This window comes from Protopterus annectens, chromosome 1.part0 (assembly GCF_019279795.1).
Source record: "Protopterus annectens isolate FY-2018-M chromosome 1.part0, PAN1.0, whole genome shotgun sequence".
Taxonomy (NCBI): Eukaryota; Metazoa; Chordata; order Ceratodontiformes; family Protopteridae; genus Protopterus; species Protopterus annectens.
In genome coordinates, this window is record NC_056725.1 from 1,813,763,083 (window position 1) to 1,813,779,207 (window position 16,125).

Below are 16,125 nucleotides of genomic sequence, written 5' to 3' on the forward strand. Positions count from 1 at the left end.
GACATCCGCGGGTTCCATAGATGAAGCATCTCGTGGCATACCAGACTCTGAATGGGTCTCAGTAGAGGCCTGCGAGTCAGAAGTAGCGGGTATCAGGGGCTACGAAAGCACCTCACTGAGTACCGGCGAACTGGCGACTGGCTTAGGAGAAGCATCATTGGCAGTTTTGGACCTCGATGGCCTGTCTCTGTCTTTATCTTTGTGTCTTTTCAGAATTACAGTAGTTGGATGGCTAACCAATGTTATTTCTGGATAATTAAACCGAGAACCAAAATATTTAGAGGCAAAAATGTACTGACAACAGACAGTGCGCTGATTAAATAAAGCACAAAACTGACAGCAAGGTACGTCGTGGTCAGGGCCTAGGCAAGGAATACAGTACAAATGAAAATCTTTATGAGGTATTTGCTTTCCACAAGTAATGCAATTATTAGCTTTTACTGAAAAACACACTAACTGCCATGCGACTTAGAGATAAAGTCTGGGCACGTTACAAAAGGAACAAAACTCCCTCTACCCTGTACGAGTACAAAACTCTTCGCAACTCAGTTAAAAAGCTTATCACAGCAGACCGTCAAAGCTACTTCTCCTTACTTCAAAGCAACCATAAAACCAATCCACAAAAAGTCTGGAAAGGTATCACTACCCTCCTAAAACCTAGCACAACTGAAAACCTAAGCCCAGGCCCAAATGTACAAGACATAGATCTAGCCACCCAATTCAACTCTTTTTTCATAAACTCTGTTTCCAAACTAACCTCTTCCTTCTCTAACAACACTCCACCTCCTACTTCCACATCTCCTCTCCCATCACCCCCTCCACCTCCAGTCTCTCATTCCCCATCCTCTCAACCCTCACCATTCTCCATAAAACCCATCCCTACTTCTACCATAAAAAAAACTCTTGCAGAAGCTAAAATCATGCACCAATGCCCCCGATAACATTCCCTCATACTTCCTCAGCATAGCTGTCGAAGCCATTGCCTTCCCAATCAGCATCCTAATCAACTGCTCTATCCAAGAGGGTCTTGTTCCCCAACTCTGGAAAAAGGCTTTCATCATTCCCCTGCACAAAGGAGACAACAATACTAATATCACCAACTTCCGGCCCATCGCCATCCTCTCTCCCATCTCAAGACTCCTAGAGAAATGTATCCATCTTCAACTTCTTCCCTACCTCTTAGACAACAACTTATTAACTCCCACCCCAACATGGATTCAGACCCAATCACAGCACTATGACTGCCCTCCTATCTTTCCTAGAAACTGTGAATAAAGCTAGAGATTCTGGCTTTACTGTATCTGCCATCCTACTTGACCTCTCTAAGGCCCTTGACACTATCTCTCATAACCTTCTCCTTACTAAACTATCTAACCTAAACCTATCACCTTCATCTCTCAATTGGTTCACCAGCTACCTCTCCAACAGGCAACAAGCTGTCAAGTGGAAAAAAGCCACCTCCTCTTTCCTTAACACCCCCACAGGTGTCCCACAGGGTTCCATATTGTGTCCACTCCTCTTTAACATATTCATAAATGATTTTTTCCGCTCAATCCCTTATGCTAACATTATTCAATATACAGATGATTCTACAATCATTTGTGCTGCCTCATCCATCCCGACTCTCTTAAAGCTGACTCAAGATGCCTTCTCTACCACAGAACAGTGGATGAAAGACAATCATCTAGCACTCAATGCGGCAAAAAACAAACTTATGATATTTACACCCTCTAAAACCAACACCATTGATAGAAAACTATTCTCCATCACCAGCCAAAATAACACACCTCTTGCACTGGTATCTGAAGCCAAACTACTAGGAGTACAGATCGATGACAAGCTTAAATTCACTTCCCATCTACAACTAAACATAAAAAAACCCACCAAAAACTTGGCATGCTCCACCGACACAATCGATACCTCACTACAGCGACTAAGCTCACTCTCTCTACTACATTTCTCATATCTTCCCTACTTTATGGTGCCCCTCTCCTAACAAACCTACAATCATCTCTCAAAAAAAACTTGTCCTCTTGTTATAATAAAATTGCCAGATTCGCCACTAGCAACAAATCATCAACCCATCACTGTGTACCTCTCCACAAACTAAACTGGCTAGAGCTTCCCAACTACCTCTCCTATACTCAACTCACCTATGCACACAAACTCAATTTCCACCCCTTCCTCTGTCCCTCCCTCTCCTCTACCTTTAAAATGCACCACCCACAAAGACTCCTAAGATCTAGCAATCAAAACCTAATAGAAGTGTACAAACCCCTTCACCCCCCCCCAGGACAAAACCTCCTGTCCTTTTCCCTAACACGCCTATGGAACTCCCTCCTTCCCTCCATTCATACCATCACTAGCCTCCCGTCCTTTAAAAAAATCGCTTCACTCACATCTAACATCCACATGGGAATGTTCCTGCTCCCACCCCTCATAGCCTATTCTCCACTTCCTACAGCCATCTATCTCATATATTCCAAACAAGTTCATATTTGCATCTAGCACATTCTAAGCCTGCTGCAATTAACTTCTTCTTATCCTCTAATCCTACTACTTCATCTTAAGAAGCCGTATATTTACTAGAGCAATGTTCTCCTTCTACTAAATGTAACAAAAAAAATTTTGTAGCCTCAGTAATTTTTGTTTTGTCAGAACCGGAAATAGTTAAATTGTAAATTGCTGTAATCTTTGTGTTGGAGCTTTTCTCCCCAGGACACCATTGAAAACGGGTTATTTTGGCCCACTGGACTATCCTGGTTAAAAAATGTCTGAGGAAGCGTGGCTGTGACCACGCGAAAGCGCTTACCTTCACCCACTGTATTGAATATTAAAGAAGAGATCTTTTTATACTATCATCACGTCTACCAGCTTACTTTTTGGATTATTTGTTGGAATTCTACTTGCTATATGACTACATCATGGTTGAGATCAGGTTTCTGTTTTTAGTATACTATCCTGGTTAACCAACTGCAAATAAATAAAATAAACAAATAAATACTGACATTGGTAAGGAGCAAGAAAAAGTTTCCCCAACGGGGTACTTAGCTTTAAGTTGAAGACTTCGGTTCTGAAACTTGAAAATGAAAATTTCAGGAGTCGGCTAACCGGCACTTGCAAACTGCTTCTGCTTCGGGCACCCCACGGCAAGAAAGACTGATGTAATGGTGTCGGCTGCATGTTTTATACCCCTGACGACCTGTCGTCATGGATGAAGGGACAGCAACCGATGCAGGACCCAAGATTTTGTTAATCAGGATGACTGAGGGCAACCTGCCAGAAGATTACCCAAATGTAATGACTGCAACAGTGAAACACGAAGAACATCTAGGAGCAGTCACTGAATCCCCCCCCCCCCCAGACAAGAACACCCTTCAGAAAGGTCTAACACAAGACAAATGTTTGATGCCAAAGCCATGGCTTCATGGTTTAAAATGCAATACCACGGAATACATTGTAGTACCTTTTGTGAAGTCAGCCACCATGGGTAACTGCATCATCAATGAAACACAGCTAAAAGTTGATTTACTAGCCAGGGATCTGGAAACTCATGTAGATAGTAACCTAGCTTTCCACCAACATGCGTCTAAAGTAATAACAACATCCTTCTATGTTACTCAACTTATAAGTTAGGGCATGGTATCTAGGTACAGAAAGGTCACAGTACCACTGTACTCAGCCGTCATCAGAACTACCATAGAGCATAATGACCCCTGCGGTATGTACCTGACCAGACAAATGCAGCAATTTGAATGTCTACAAAATGTCCTTACTAAAAAAATAAAAGGAATAAACAAAATGTCCTACACTGATTGCCTCAAAGCCTTGTCTCTTTCCTCTGTATCATGCATACTACCGAGAGGTGATCTTTGCCTGGAATAAAAGGCATCCCTGGACCCTTTTCTGCATCCGCAAAACAAACAGCATTAGAACTACTAGATCAAAACACATACATTTTGGTTGCAACAAACAGGACATGTTGGAGAGACAGACATACTTCTCAGAGAATTCACATTCTCTGGAATAGACTCCCCATCCATGTGAAGTAGAACACCTCCCTAACTCTATTTAGGCACCACATGGACAAAAGGGATGGGTGGTCTTGCACGTACGTATCTGATGGACTGAGGCAGTCAGTAAATCAACCTTATACAGATCAAATTTGTGGGCCACATTTGAGTTGCACAACTAGGTTTATAAGGGCCCAAGTGGTTGTTAGCATAATATACACCTATAAACCTGTGAGTCTTGCAATTCAGTGTGGCAGGTATGTACTAAATGTCAACAGGATACATGCATGCAGGTTACAGGAAGTGGATTACAGAGATACCAAAACATTCTTCCTCTAACCACAGTGGAAATCTGCATCACAGGTGTCGTGAGAGAAAGAATAACCATGCAGGCAGAACATGTGAACGCAGTCAAGGGGAGAGGAGAGAGACAGCTGAGTATGCGTACACTGCAAGACAGAGGAGAAATAGATAAGATACTGAAATCCTTTGGTGTTGGGGGACAAGTGGGAGAGATGGAGTTAAACAAAAACGTAGAGAAAGGCCATGGAAGGCCACTGGAAAAAGATCAGTTTGAAACACACACAAGAAAATGTTTCTTGGACAGAAGTGTGGCAGGGTCCTGGAACCTACAGCATAACACAGTGGTACACAAATTATTACAGGGTTTGAAAACTGGGACAGAGCAAAGAAAGGATGGGATGAGGAGAACTGCTTATCAAAATTATTACCTATATTTTTTAAATTTAAACGTCCCTTCTCTCAACTACATTTTGTATGCATACCGATACTGATACTGTCTTCTAAATTTGCTGGGAGGTACAGCAGGTCCTTATTCAGACAGTTCTCTACACTGGTAGTGCATCAATATTTGAAAGGTGCACATTGCAAAAATCACCACTGTTTGATATTCAGCAAGTGGAATGTAAGACAGCTTAGGTTTAACATACCTCCTGTAGTCTTTTTCTCAATGGAGGGTAAACAGAATGGATCAAACATGTCTGCTCAGTCAAAGTAATACCTGAGCAGGGTGGACAACTACTGGCAATAATTAACTTACTGCCAGCTACATGCAGAATATTGGCTAAAGGCTTAAGAACTCTGAATCTCTCCCCACTACAGTTAGATTGTGCACCATGTGGCTTAGAAGGGTTGTCAGATGGATTTTGGTTTGGCAATGACAGATTTATGAAGTGAGATTCCACAAACAAACCACATCCCAGTTAAACTTCTTGACTTGTACAGAAACAGTTATGACATTATATCTGAATTTTCAGCCAGCTCCAGGCTATGACCCATGTGCCAGGAGTTTGGTCAGCAGCTTAGGCATCTGCTGTAGCGGGCAAGAGACAGGAAAGGAATGAAGAGGCAGAGCCTGTTCAACTGTTTGTGTGTGTCATGGTGGTGGTGGGGAATGGGTTTGCAACACCTGGTGATCAACTCCACAGAAGAACCACCGCTGTAGACTGGGGTCACATGCATGTGCTGTCTTCTGTAATTCATAGAGGCATAGAAAATACACAGGGAGTCCACTCACATTTCCCTCAGGTGCTTTCACGTGCACATGGATGGCAGGGCATACACCAAAAATCCAGTGTCCTGCTGTGCAGATTACAGCACCTACTGTGTCTAACTCCTGCCCTAGAAAATATTCCTCAGACGGAGAGCCCTTCAGCCTATTCAAATTGGCTCAATGAGGGAACCAAGAGGCGCAAGAAGTGGGACTAGGCACAAAAAATAAATCAGAATTTTCAGTAAATGCTCTTTATGAGAAATGAAATAAAACTGGTCTTATGAAGTGTATATGTGAGTAACACACTTTCTTTTCCCACAGAATTATCAATCCAGTGATATCACGTTTGACAGTTAACCATTTTAATGGTTAAGTGCATCTTTTTTCTCAGGTTAACTACAGATCACTGTGCTCTACTCACACAACTGGAAAATGGAAAACAAATTTTTCTATAAACCATAAATTACACATCTGTATTTACTGTATGACTCTACTAGAATGAAGACAACTAGCTGATGTATAAACTACAGTAAATCTGCAGTAACAACTTAATACTTATATGTTACCCCATCATAATACATGCTTACTATATCAATATCTACAGTACAGCAACATTAATATTTACCATAATGAGCCTGTACTTGCCTTCAGGAGATCTGGGTCAATTCCTTTTATTTTTGGAACTGGAACGGGAGGCAAAATCAGAAGCTTCAGCCTTCAAAACAGTAAAACAGTACACATTAAATGTTAGCTATTGATACTTCTACGTTCTTGTTCAATGATGCTCACTGCTTCCTCTGACTGTTACTACCTCAGCCTCATGACATCTGACTACACTCAGCTGCTGCCTCCATTATGAATTTGTTCTTATGCGCAATACTATGAATCAGATAAGAGTCTCAAACCTACAGTAATAGTGGGTTAGTTTCATTATGGGATCAGTCAAAGAGGCCCATTCTCTGGCATCTGTGATACAGGGCAGAATTATACAGTGGTATAAAGCCATGCAGTTTTGCTTGTGCACAGGCACAGGATAACTGCCAATGCTCACAAGACTGTACTCTCTTCAGCAGAAGTCTCCAGTGAACCACAAAAGAATGACTTCTGTGTCTTAGGGTGCGCAACCAAGCCTTTAATTACCCAATATCTGCTTTCAAACCAAGCTACTAGTAGCATGTCTGCATACTTTGTAACTACACCAACCATGGGACTGCATTTTTTAAAAATGTATGTGATATTCTGGAAATTTCAAACATGAGCATTTAATTTTTCCATAGGTTAAACTTCACATTTTTTACTTTTGCTTAACTTACACATATATCACTTTCCTTCTGCTGTTTAAAAACATCTTATGTGATCAAAATCAAATTAAACATGCCTAAGAAACAAACAAATTTACAAAAACAGCTTTTTCTGGTATATCATGTGACCATCATGCTGCACCTGTTTTGCAGAATGTGTACTGGCTCCTGGTCTACTTTTTCACCACCTTCAAAATCATGATGCTGGTGTGTATTTGCCCCTATACAACATGGGTCACATTTACTCGGCGGAGCTTATACTGTTGCACTGTCCTCCACTATGGGCTTTGCATTCTCTTTTGCAGGGAATGCTGGCTGTCCCACAGGTGTGGCTAGAAAACTCTAGGTAACATTATTTTTTATTAAGTCCTGCACCTTTCTGTAGATGTTTGAATACTAACTTAAAGCTTGCTTTCAATGACATGGGGATGATCAGTTTCAGGGCTTCTTTTAATGTCATGACATCAGGACATTCTTTATTCATTTTTCCTTGATTTTCATTTGCTTGACAGAAGTACTTCTTACACCTACTCTACATTCTGGTTTTATTTCTAGTGTGATTTTATTAATTATTTTTATTTTTTTTTAATTTTATGCAGTTAAGTGTGTGTTCTTTATTATTATTGGTGATTTGTAAAAAAAAAAAAAAAAAAAAAAAAAAAATTAAGTTGTAGGTGGCCAGGTCTATTGTCTCAGAAGAACAAGGCTATGACTATGACTTAGGTGGATTCGATTAGTCTTGTGCATCTGCTGCAGTTATAAGAGGGAGGATGCTCATGCCTCTCTTGGGGATAATGGTGGTCCAGCTTGTGAGATGCCTCAATCCTACTGTAGGATGGTCAGCAGACACAAAAGTGCCCTAAGGCTTGCAAACAATTCTCTGAACTGCACTGCAGTAGGCTTCATCACAAGCATATGAAAGCATGCATCCACATGGGGAAGACTGGTCTACATAATGGTATAGATCCTATATTCTCCATCCAAGGGGGGGGGGCATAACAACAAAACAAAAAAATGACGGCTGTCTGTGCGGCAGCTCACTCTCACCCAAGAAGGTAGGAATGGATCAGCCAGGCACAAAGATGAGAGAAAAACAAAAAAAAGGATATAAGGGGGAAAATAGGTGTTGACGTTATGCCAAAGTTGTAAGAAGCCTGTGAGAACCAAATCTAGGTTACAGCCTTGTCTATTCATGGCAAGCATGAGATGTTCAAAAAAGGCTGGTGAAATGAGAAGAGATGGTAACTCACAAACAGAGGTTTTTTTATATCAAAAGGGTAGGCAGTGTTCATCTGTAAGCTGGACACTGTGCATATTTTTTATATTAGACGGTATGACAGGAATACTGATGCACCACAGCCTCCTTTAGTTATTTTGACTGTAGTTCCATTACTCTTAAAAAAGTATATGTAGGAAAAGTTGTGTGAATTTTAAAAGATTTTAAATTACATAACAGAATACAATTATGAAAAATGAGATGATAAAATAAATGAAATGATTGTGTAGATTTTTTCACCTCAAGTGCATCTTTCATGGTGCTGAGTTTGTGCTGTTAATAACAGAGTGGGGTGTTTTTGAGTGTTCATCATTTGACAAAAGACTGCATAAAGTACAGTTTTGTACCTACCATAAATGTAGATGTTTGAGTGTATACACTGCTGCAGTCATTACACTTGGGTTATCCTGCCGTCAGGTGGTCCCTCAGTCAGCCTGAGTTCCAAAGTCTTGGTCCGGCATCGGTTGCTGTAGCTTCTTCCCTGACGTCAGTGCAACAGGGGTATATAAGATGCAGTCAACGCCATTTTCTTCAGTTTTTCTTGCCCCAAATGTCAGGTGCCCCCAAAAAGGTAGGCAATGCAAATTGCTAATAAAACATACATATAAAAAGCCATAAAAAACCAACGAGAAAACTGAAAACTGAAAAAAACTCCAAAAAATGTTGGTCGAAACAAAAAAGGACTGCCCAAAAGGAAAATCACAAAGTTTAATGAAGCGCTTGTTGTAGTAAGCAAACTTCTTCAGACCTGAAGTCTGAAGAAGTTTGCTTACTAAGCAAACGAAAAGCGCTTCATTAAACTTTGTGATTTTCCTTTTGGGCAGTCCTTTTTTGTTTCGACCAACATTTTTTGGAGTTTATACATATAAAAAGCAATCAAAAACTTTCAGTTACCAGCAAATACTCCCCATAGGAAGTAAAGGGTAGAAGACTTAGGTACGTACCAGCAAGTAAGAGGGGAAGGAGGGAGGGTAACCTGGACTGCAGCAGTGCATACACTCGAACATCTACATTTATGGTAAGTACAAAACTGTATTATGTTCATCGTGTTACACTGCTGCAGTCATTACACTTGGGTAGAATCCCAAAGCTGAGGTAGGGTGGCTGGTTCTATAAGGCATTAGGGGTGGCTATAAGGCCCTGCAGCACTGCAGTGGCAAAGCCAGCTATGGACTTAGAGTAAAGAGGCAGATGGCAATGCTTGGTAAAGGTATGTACAGAACTCCAAGTTGCTGCTTCCAAATGTCCTTGGTAGGTACTACTCTGAGGTAGGCAGTTGAAGTGGCTGTTGCCCTGGTGGAATGAGACCTAATGCTGTTAGGTACAGTTTACCCATGGTGTGTATAGCAGAAAGGTATACAGTGTCCTATCCATTTTGAAATGGCCTGTTTTGAAATGGCTTTTCCCTGTGCTCCTGCAGCATATGCTACAAACAATTGCTCAGTTTTCCTGAAAGCTTTGGTTTTGTCCAAGTAGAAGCGTAACTGCCTATGAATGTCCAAAGAATGCAGAAGTCTCTCCCCTTTATGCTGTGGGTTTGGATAAAAAGTTGGCACGTGAAAAGTTTGGTTTACAGCCACACTTGATACCACCTTTGGCATAAAAGTAGGGTTTGTTCTTAAAGACACCCTGTCTTGGTGGAAAATTATGAAAGGTTCCACTGCCATTAGAGCCTGCAATTCTGAAACTCTTTGTGCTGTGGTTATTGCCAGGAGCAGAGCAGTTTTCCAAGAGACATATTTTACCTCTGCTGAGTTAGCTGGCTCAGAAGGAGGTAAAGTTAATTTTTCCAACACGAAGTTGAGGTCCCAAGTTGGAGTTGGTGCTCTACGGGGCGGTCTTATGTTTTTAGCCCCTCTGAGGTACTGTTTTAGCAAAGGATTAGAAAAAATAGGTGGGTCCGTGTTGTAATGAGCAGAGATGGCAGAGGCGTGAATCTTTATGGATGAAAAGGAGAGGTCTTTGTCCAGCATCTCAGTTAAATATTGTAGTATCTGAGGAATATTAGGGAAAAGAGGGTCAAGGCTGTAAGCCTGGTTCCAGGCACAGAATCTCTTCCATTTATCCGAATAGGCTTTCTTGGTGCTAGGCCTTCTGGCCTCCAGAATGACATCCATAACAGCTTTGGAGAGAGGCATTGCTTGCTTGACTAAGGAATCTGCCATGCAGCCAGGTTTAAAGTCTTTAGCTGGCTGTGAAGTATCTGATTGTTGTGCTGAGTCAGAAGATGTGGGATTTGAGGCAGAATCCAGGGTGGACCTTGTGCTAAGTTCTTTAAGATTGGGTACCAGTGCTGGTGCGGCCAGTCTGGGGCAATCAGGATCATCTTTGGCTTTTCTTGCCTCGCTTTTATGAGTACCTTTGGAAGGAGAGGTAGTGGTGGGAAAGCATATACTTGTAGGTTTTTCCAGCTGAATGAGAGGGAATCCACTTTCCATGCTTGTGGGTGGTAAGTCCTTGTGCAGAATTTCTGTAGCTGGCAGTTCATTGGGGATGCAAACAGATCTATATCCGGGCTCCACCATTTTTGTGTTATCATTCTGAATATTTGTGGATGTAATTTCCACTCGTGCGGATCCATGATGTTTCTGCTTAAGTCATCTGTCAGTGTGTTTTTCTCTCCTGGCAGGAATTGTGCTTGTAAATGAACTTGACAGGTTAAAGCTGTGTTCCACAAGGTCATGGCTTGCCTGCAGAGGGGATAAGAATGAGTGCCCCCTTGCTTGTTTATGTACCACATAACTGTGGTGTTGTCTGTCTTTAGTAGTAGTTGTCCTGGATGCAGAAGGTCCTTGAAAGCTATAAGGGCATTTTGTACAGCTAGCATCTTTTTTTGATTGATGTGAAGATGCCTTTGTTCTGCGGGCCACTTGCCCTGAATACATTTTCCTGCCATGTGTGCTCCCCAGGCGTAATCTAATGCATCTGTTGTCAGTATTTGCCTGGCTGTGGGTTGAGTGAAAGGCTGTCCCTTGTTGAGGTAACATGCTTGAGCCCACCATCGAAACTCCTGTTGAAGGCAAGGAATTAGTGGTATTACTGTTTCCAAACTTTGACAGTGTTGAGACCAGACACTCTTTAGGTACCACTGTAGTTTCCTCATATGCAGTCTGGCATATGGAATTAGTAGTATGCAAGATGCCATGTAACCCAAGACCTGCAGAATTTTTCTTGCAGGGAGTTGGGTCTTTGTTGCCATCAATTGAAAATATTGAGTCAGTTGTCCTTGCTTGTCTGGCGTGAGATAAGCCATCTGGGCGGTTGTATTCAAGCTGGCACCCAGGAATATTATCTATTGTGAGGGCACTAGTTTTGACTTCTTTTCATTTACTGTGTAACCTAGGCAACTTAATAACTTTTTTAGAAATACCAGATGCTTTAGAAGAATGTCCTTGCTCTCTGCTTGAATCAGGCAGTCGTCCAGGTACGGATAAATTTGAATTCCTTTCTGTCTGCAAAATGCAATTACTGGTGCCAGGCACTTTGTGAAGACCCTGGGCGTATTAGATAAGCCAAAGGGCAGAGCAGAGAATTGGTAGTGCATTGAACCAGCTATGAATCTGCGGTATCTTCTGCGGTTTTGTCTGATATGGACATGCAGGTATGCCTCCTTGAGGTCCAAAGTTACGAGCCAAGCTTTCTTTCCCAGCATGGGAAGAAGCTGCTGTAGTGTCAACATTTTGAATTTTGGAACATCCAGGTAAGTGTTTAGAGAAGAAAGATCCAGAATGGGCCTCCAGGCTTTGTCCTTTCTGGGAACCAGAAAGAGGCTTGAGTAAAATCCTTGTCCTTGCTCTTGTGTCGGTACCTTTTGAATAGCTCTCATGTCCATGAGGGCTATAATTTGTCTTTGAGCCTCTGCCCATTGATTTGGTGGCAGATTTGGCATTCCTTTTAGCCTTGGTAGAGTGTGAAAGTGGAACCTGTAACCTTGAGATACAATGTTGAGAACCCATTTGTCTTTGGTGATCATATGCCAGTTGTGACAGAAAAGTGCCAGTTTTCCTCACAAGGGGGCTGCCAAGAGAGAACTGTTTGGCAGCTGTAGTGGGAAGTCATTGGGGCTGTTTTTTGTAAGGTTGAGGCCTGTCTTCCCCTTCTTTCTGGGCTGATGCACCCCATTGTCGAGGCCTGTAAGGACCTTGTGGTTGACCTCTACCTTTTGGACATCTGTATCTGCCCCTTTGAGGTCTGTCTGTAACTGGAAAGGACCAATTCTTTGTTGGCCAATTTCTGCTAAATCGATGAGGCTGAACCTGTAAGAAATCCTTCACCGTTGCATAGATTTTGCCTTATCCTCCATTTTCTTTAATACCTCTTCTGCCTTAACTCCAAATAAAACATCCTGCTGCAAAGGTGCATCCAATAATTTTGCTTTAACATGATCAGGTAACGTCTGTTCTTTTAACCAAGCATGTCTTCTAATGACAGATCCTGTAACTGCTGTTCTACAGGAGGCCTCTAATGAATCAAAACCAAATTGCAAAGTATGTTTTCCCACTTGTTCAGCTGCATGCAATAAATCCTGCATTTATTTATAATTAGGAGGATCTGAGTTTGGAAGCATTTTTTGTTTCAACTGAGACATCAAATATTGCTGATATTTTAGCATGTGAAACTGGCAATTTAAGGCCCTCATTGCAAAAGTTGCAGATGTATACACTTTCTTCCCCATCTGTCCAATGTTCTGGAATCTCTGTCAGATGGGACTGGATTCTATGCTGAGGAGGCCTTTACCCCTTTGGGCCCTGAGAAATAGTTTCAGGGTCAGCATCAGGGCTTTTATAAAGACATTTGTGAGAGTCAGGGACTCTGTAGTATCTGTCTGGCTTAACTGGAGCAGGAGGTAAAGAATCAGGATTTAAAGTGGATTCAGTATACACATCATCCACAATATCTAACACTGGCGGAATAGCAAGGGGTCTGAGTTGGGATAATAAAAGGAAATCTCTGAGCTTTTCTTGGATTCTGAATAATCCTGGCCCTCCCAATGGAAATGTTCCCTCATGGTATGTAAGGTTTCCCCAAAGGAGTAGTCCTCTGGTGGAGAGGCTGAAGGAATTGATTTCTCAGCATCAAAATCCTCATAAGGGGGTAAAGAGTATCCTAGGTCTGAGGATGAATCTGAAGAGATGGATGCCTGGTCGGATGAGTCATAGTCTGCATCCTGTCTAGTCCTTTTATCAGGAGGGGGATGGGACCCCCTGATCAGAGTGATTAAGTCTTCGGCCATTTTGAGAATTTGTTTCGTAGGCATGGAGGCCTGTCCTGGTGAATGTTGAATTTGTTTCTTTGCTTTTAAAGGCGTTTTAGACTTGGCAGAAGATTTAATGGTTAACTGAGTAGGTCTGAAAACACCCACTGAAGCTTCGGGTTGTTCAGCTACTCCGGATCCCTCTGAAGGTTTAGTCTCGGTAGGCTGTAAATCTGGTGCGCCCGAAAGCCCAACCATCTTCAAGTGGGAGTCAGAGGTGGCCTGAGGTTCTAAAGAAGCAGTCGTCAGGGGCTGTGAAGGCGCCTCGCTGAAAACCGGAGAACCGGCGACTGGCCTAGAAGAAGCTTTGTCGTCTGTTTTAGGCCTCGGATGCCTGTCCTTGTCTTTGTGCTTTTTGTGAATTCCGGTCGTCGGTAGTTCTGACGGCATGGTATAATTGAATTTTCTGCCAAAATATTGTTGGGCAAAATCAAACCGACATTTAATAGTGCGCTTGTTAAACCTAGCGCAAAACTGACAACCTGTGACGTCATGGTCTGGGCCTAGGCATGGGATACAATAAGAATGAAAATCCTTATGAGGTATTTGATTACCACAAGAAATACAGTTATTAACTTTTACTGACATCAGTCTGAGGGAAGAAAAAGTTTCCCCAACGGGGTACTTAGCTTTGTAGAAGGCTTCGGTTCTGGATTCGGAATGAATATCTCAGGAGTCGGCCGACCGTCTCTTGCGAACTGCTTTTGCTTCGGGCACCGAGCGGCAAGAAAGACTGAAGAAAATGGTGTCGGCTGCATCTTATATACCCCCTGTCACACTGAAGTCCAGGAAGAAGCGACAGCAACCGATGCCGGACCAAGACTTTGGAACTCAGGCTGACTGAGGGACCGCCTGACGGCAGGATAACCCAAGTTTAATGACTGCAGCAGTGTAACACGATGAACATCTACATTTTCACTGGTGATAAGTAATGATGCTTAGAATTTTTAGTGAGGGCACATCAGTCCCAATCACATTTTTGTTTTAGTTAGTGCTAACTTTACATTTAATTAATTGCAGACTGGACTGCATCTGTGTGCATTCTTACTACACAACTCTAAAACCACCGCTCAGGGAGACAGCTCCCTGATCTTCTGGGTCCCCTCCATAGGAAGAGGGTTACAAAATTATGGGCACACTGCATCGAATGAAGCCAGGGAAAAGCCTATGTATGATGAAAAAAGTACAGCTGTGTACACTTACCATAAATGTAGATGTTCGAGTGTATTCACTGTTGCAGTCATTACATTTAGGGTAGTCTGCTGGCAGGTTGCCCTCAGTCGGCCTGATTAACAAAGTCTTGGGTCCTGCGTCAGTTGCTGTCCCTTCTTCCATGACGTCAGGTCGTCAGGGGTATAAAACATGCAGCCGACGCCATTACATCAGTTTTTCTTGCCCCAGATTTCAGGTGCCCCCCAAATGGGGAGCAATATATATATATATATATATATATATATATATATATATATATATATACATATATATATATATATATATATATATATAAAACAAATTAAAGAACACAAAAAATATACCTCTAAACAAAAGCAAATACACCAAAAAGGCTTTTAAGCATAGTAAAAGAAAGTAGAGGTATAGTAAGAGAAAAAACGGGGCTGGAGGGAGGGTAACCAGGACTGCATCAGTGAATACACTGGAACATCTACATTTATGGTAAGTGTACACAACTGTACTATGTTCTTCGTGTTTCACTGTTGCAGTCATTACATTTGTTAAAAACCTGGAAACAAGCAAACAAACTGGTACAACAAGAGGTCCTGGTCAAAGCAAAGCCCAAAGCACAAAGTAATATTCCTTAATGCAAATTTATTGTGGAAAGACAACAAGCGTTTTCGCTACTCCAAAAGAGAGAAGCTTCATCAGAGAAGTACAACAAGGCCGCCAAAACCTTTTTGAACCTAAGTAGCAGTTGGTACATTACATAACTTCCTTTCAATAAAATAAGACAATACACTTAAAAGGGCAATACCAAGTGAAAGAAACAAAAATACATAGTAAAGTAACTCATCAGTTAACAGTAACACAGTTTATATACATAGAAAATGTTTGAAAGTAAAATTAGATAAAGAGGTTTTTAGTAGATGTAAAAACAATATTAATGAAAGTTGCCTAAGCAACTCAAATCCAGTGGATAATTAGATCAAGAGAATAAATAGTAAAACCATAAATTTTTTAAAAATATAAAAGTAACTATTTGTTGTTTTGTAATAAGGTTAAGATAAGTCAGCCCAGCTAGTAAATAAGGGCAAACAAGAGCTGAAAAAGTGTTCTCAATATAAGCATCATCTCAGAAATGCCTTGAGTTTAAGAACAGGTGCAATATTGCAATTCTCATTTAAACCCGGGTTATTAAAGGCATCAAGTTTCAACTGCCATTCCAATTCACGGTTTTCAAGAACCAGTGAAGTAGGGCCACCTCTAATGGATACTGGTACATGATCAATGCCCATAAATGTGAAACTGTGCCCTGGGTTACATGTAACGTGCTTAGCTAATGCGTTTTCAGTTTTACCTTTTTTAATGGCGTAGCAATGTTGGTAAACACACTCCTTAAATTTTCTGTCGGTTTTTCCGACATAGAGCATAGGCAACACACACAGAAAACAATGTACACTATAGACTTTGTTTCACAGTTAATTTTAAATTTGATATCAAATTTTCTATCCCTAATAGAAAAGGTGGAACCAACACGAATTACATTACACCAGTTGCACATTCCACAAGAAAAAGTCCCTTTAAGTCTATTG

General features: G+C 41.5%; 1 protein-coding gene across 3 annotated transcripts in view; it reads right to left on the reverse strand.

Moving 5' to 3' along the window:
* Positions 1–16,125, reverse strand: part of GHR (growth hormone receptor) — a 1,761,548-nt gene that overhangs the window by 62,762 nt on the left and 1,682,661 nt on the right. For all 3 annotated transcript variants that reach the window (XM_044069744.1, XM_044069739.1, XM_044069749.1), the window contains one exon: positions 6,172–6,241. In XM_044069744.1, the coding sequence (XP_043925679.1) occupies positions 6,172–6,241 (70 nt within the window). The remainder of the gene's footprint in view (positions 1–6,171; positions 6,242–16,125) is intronic.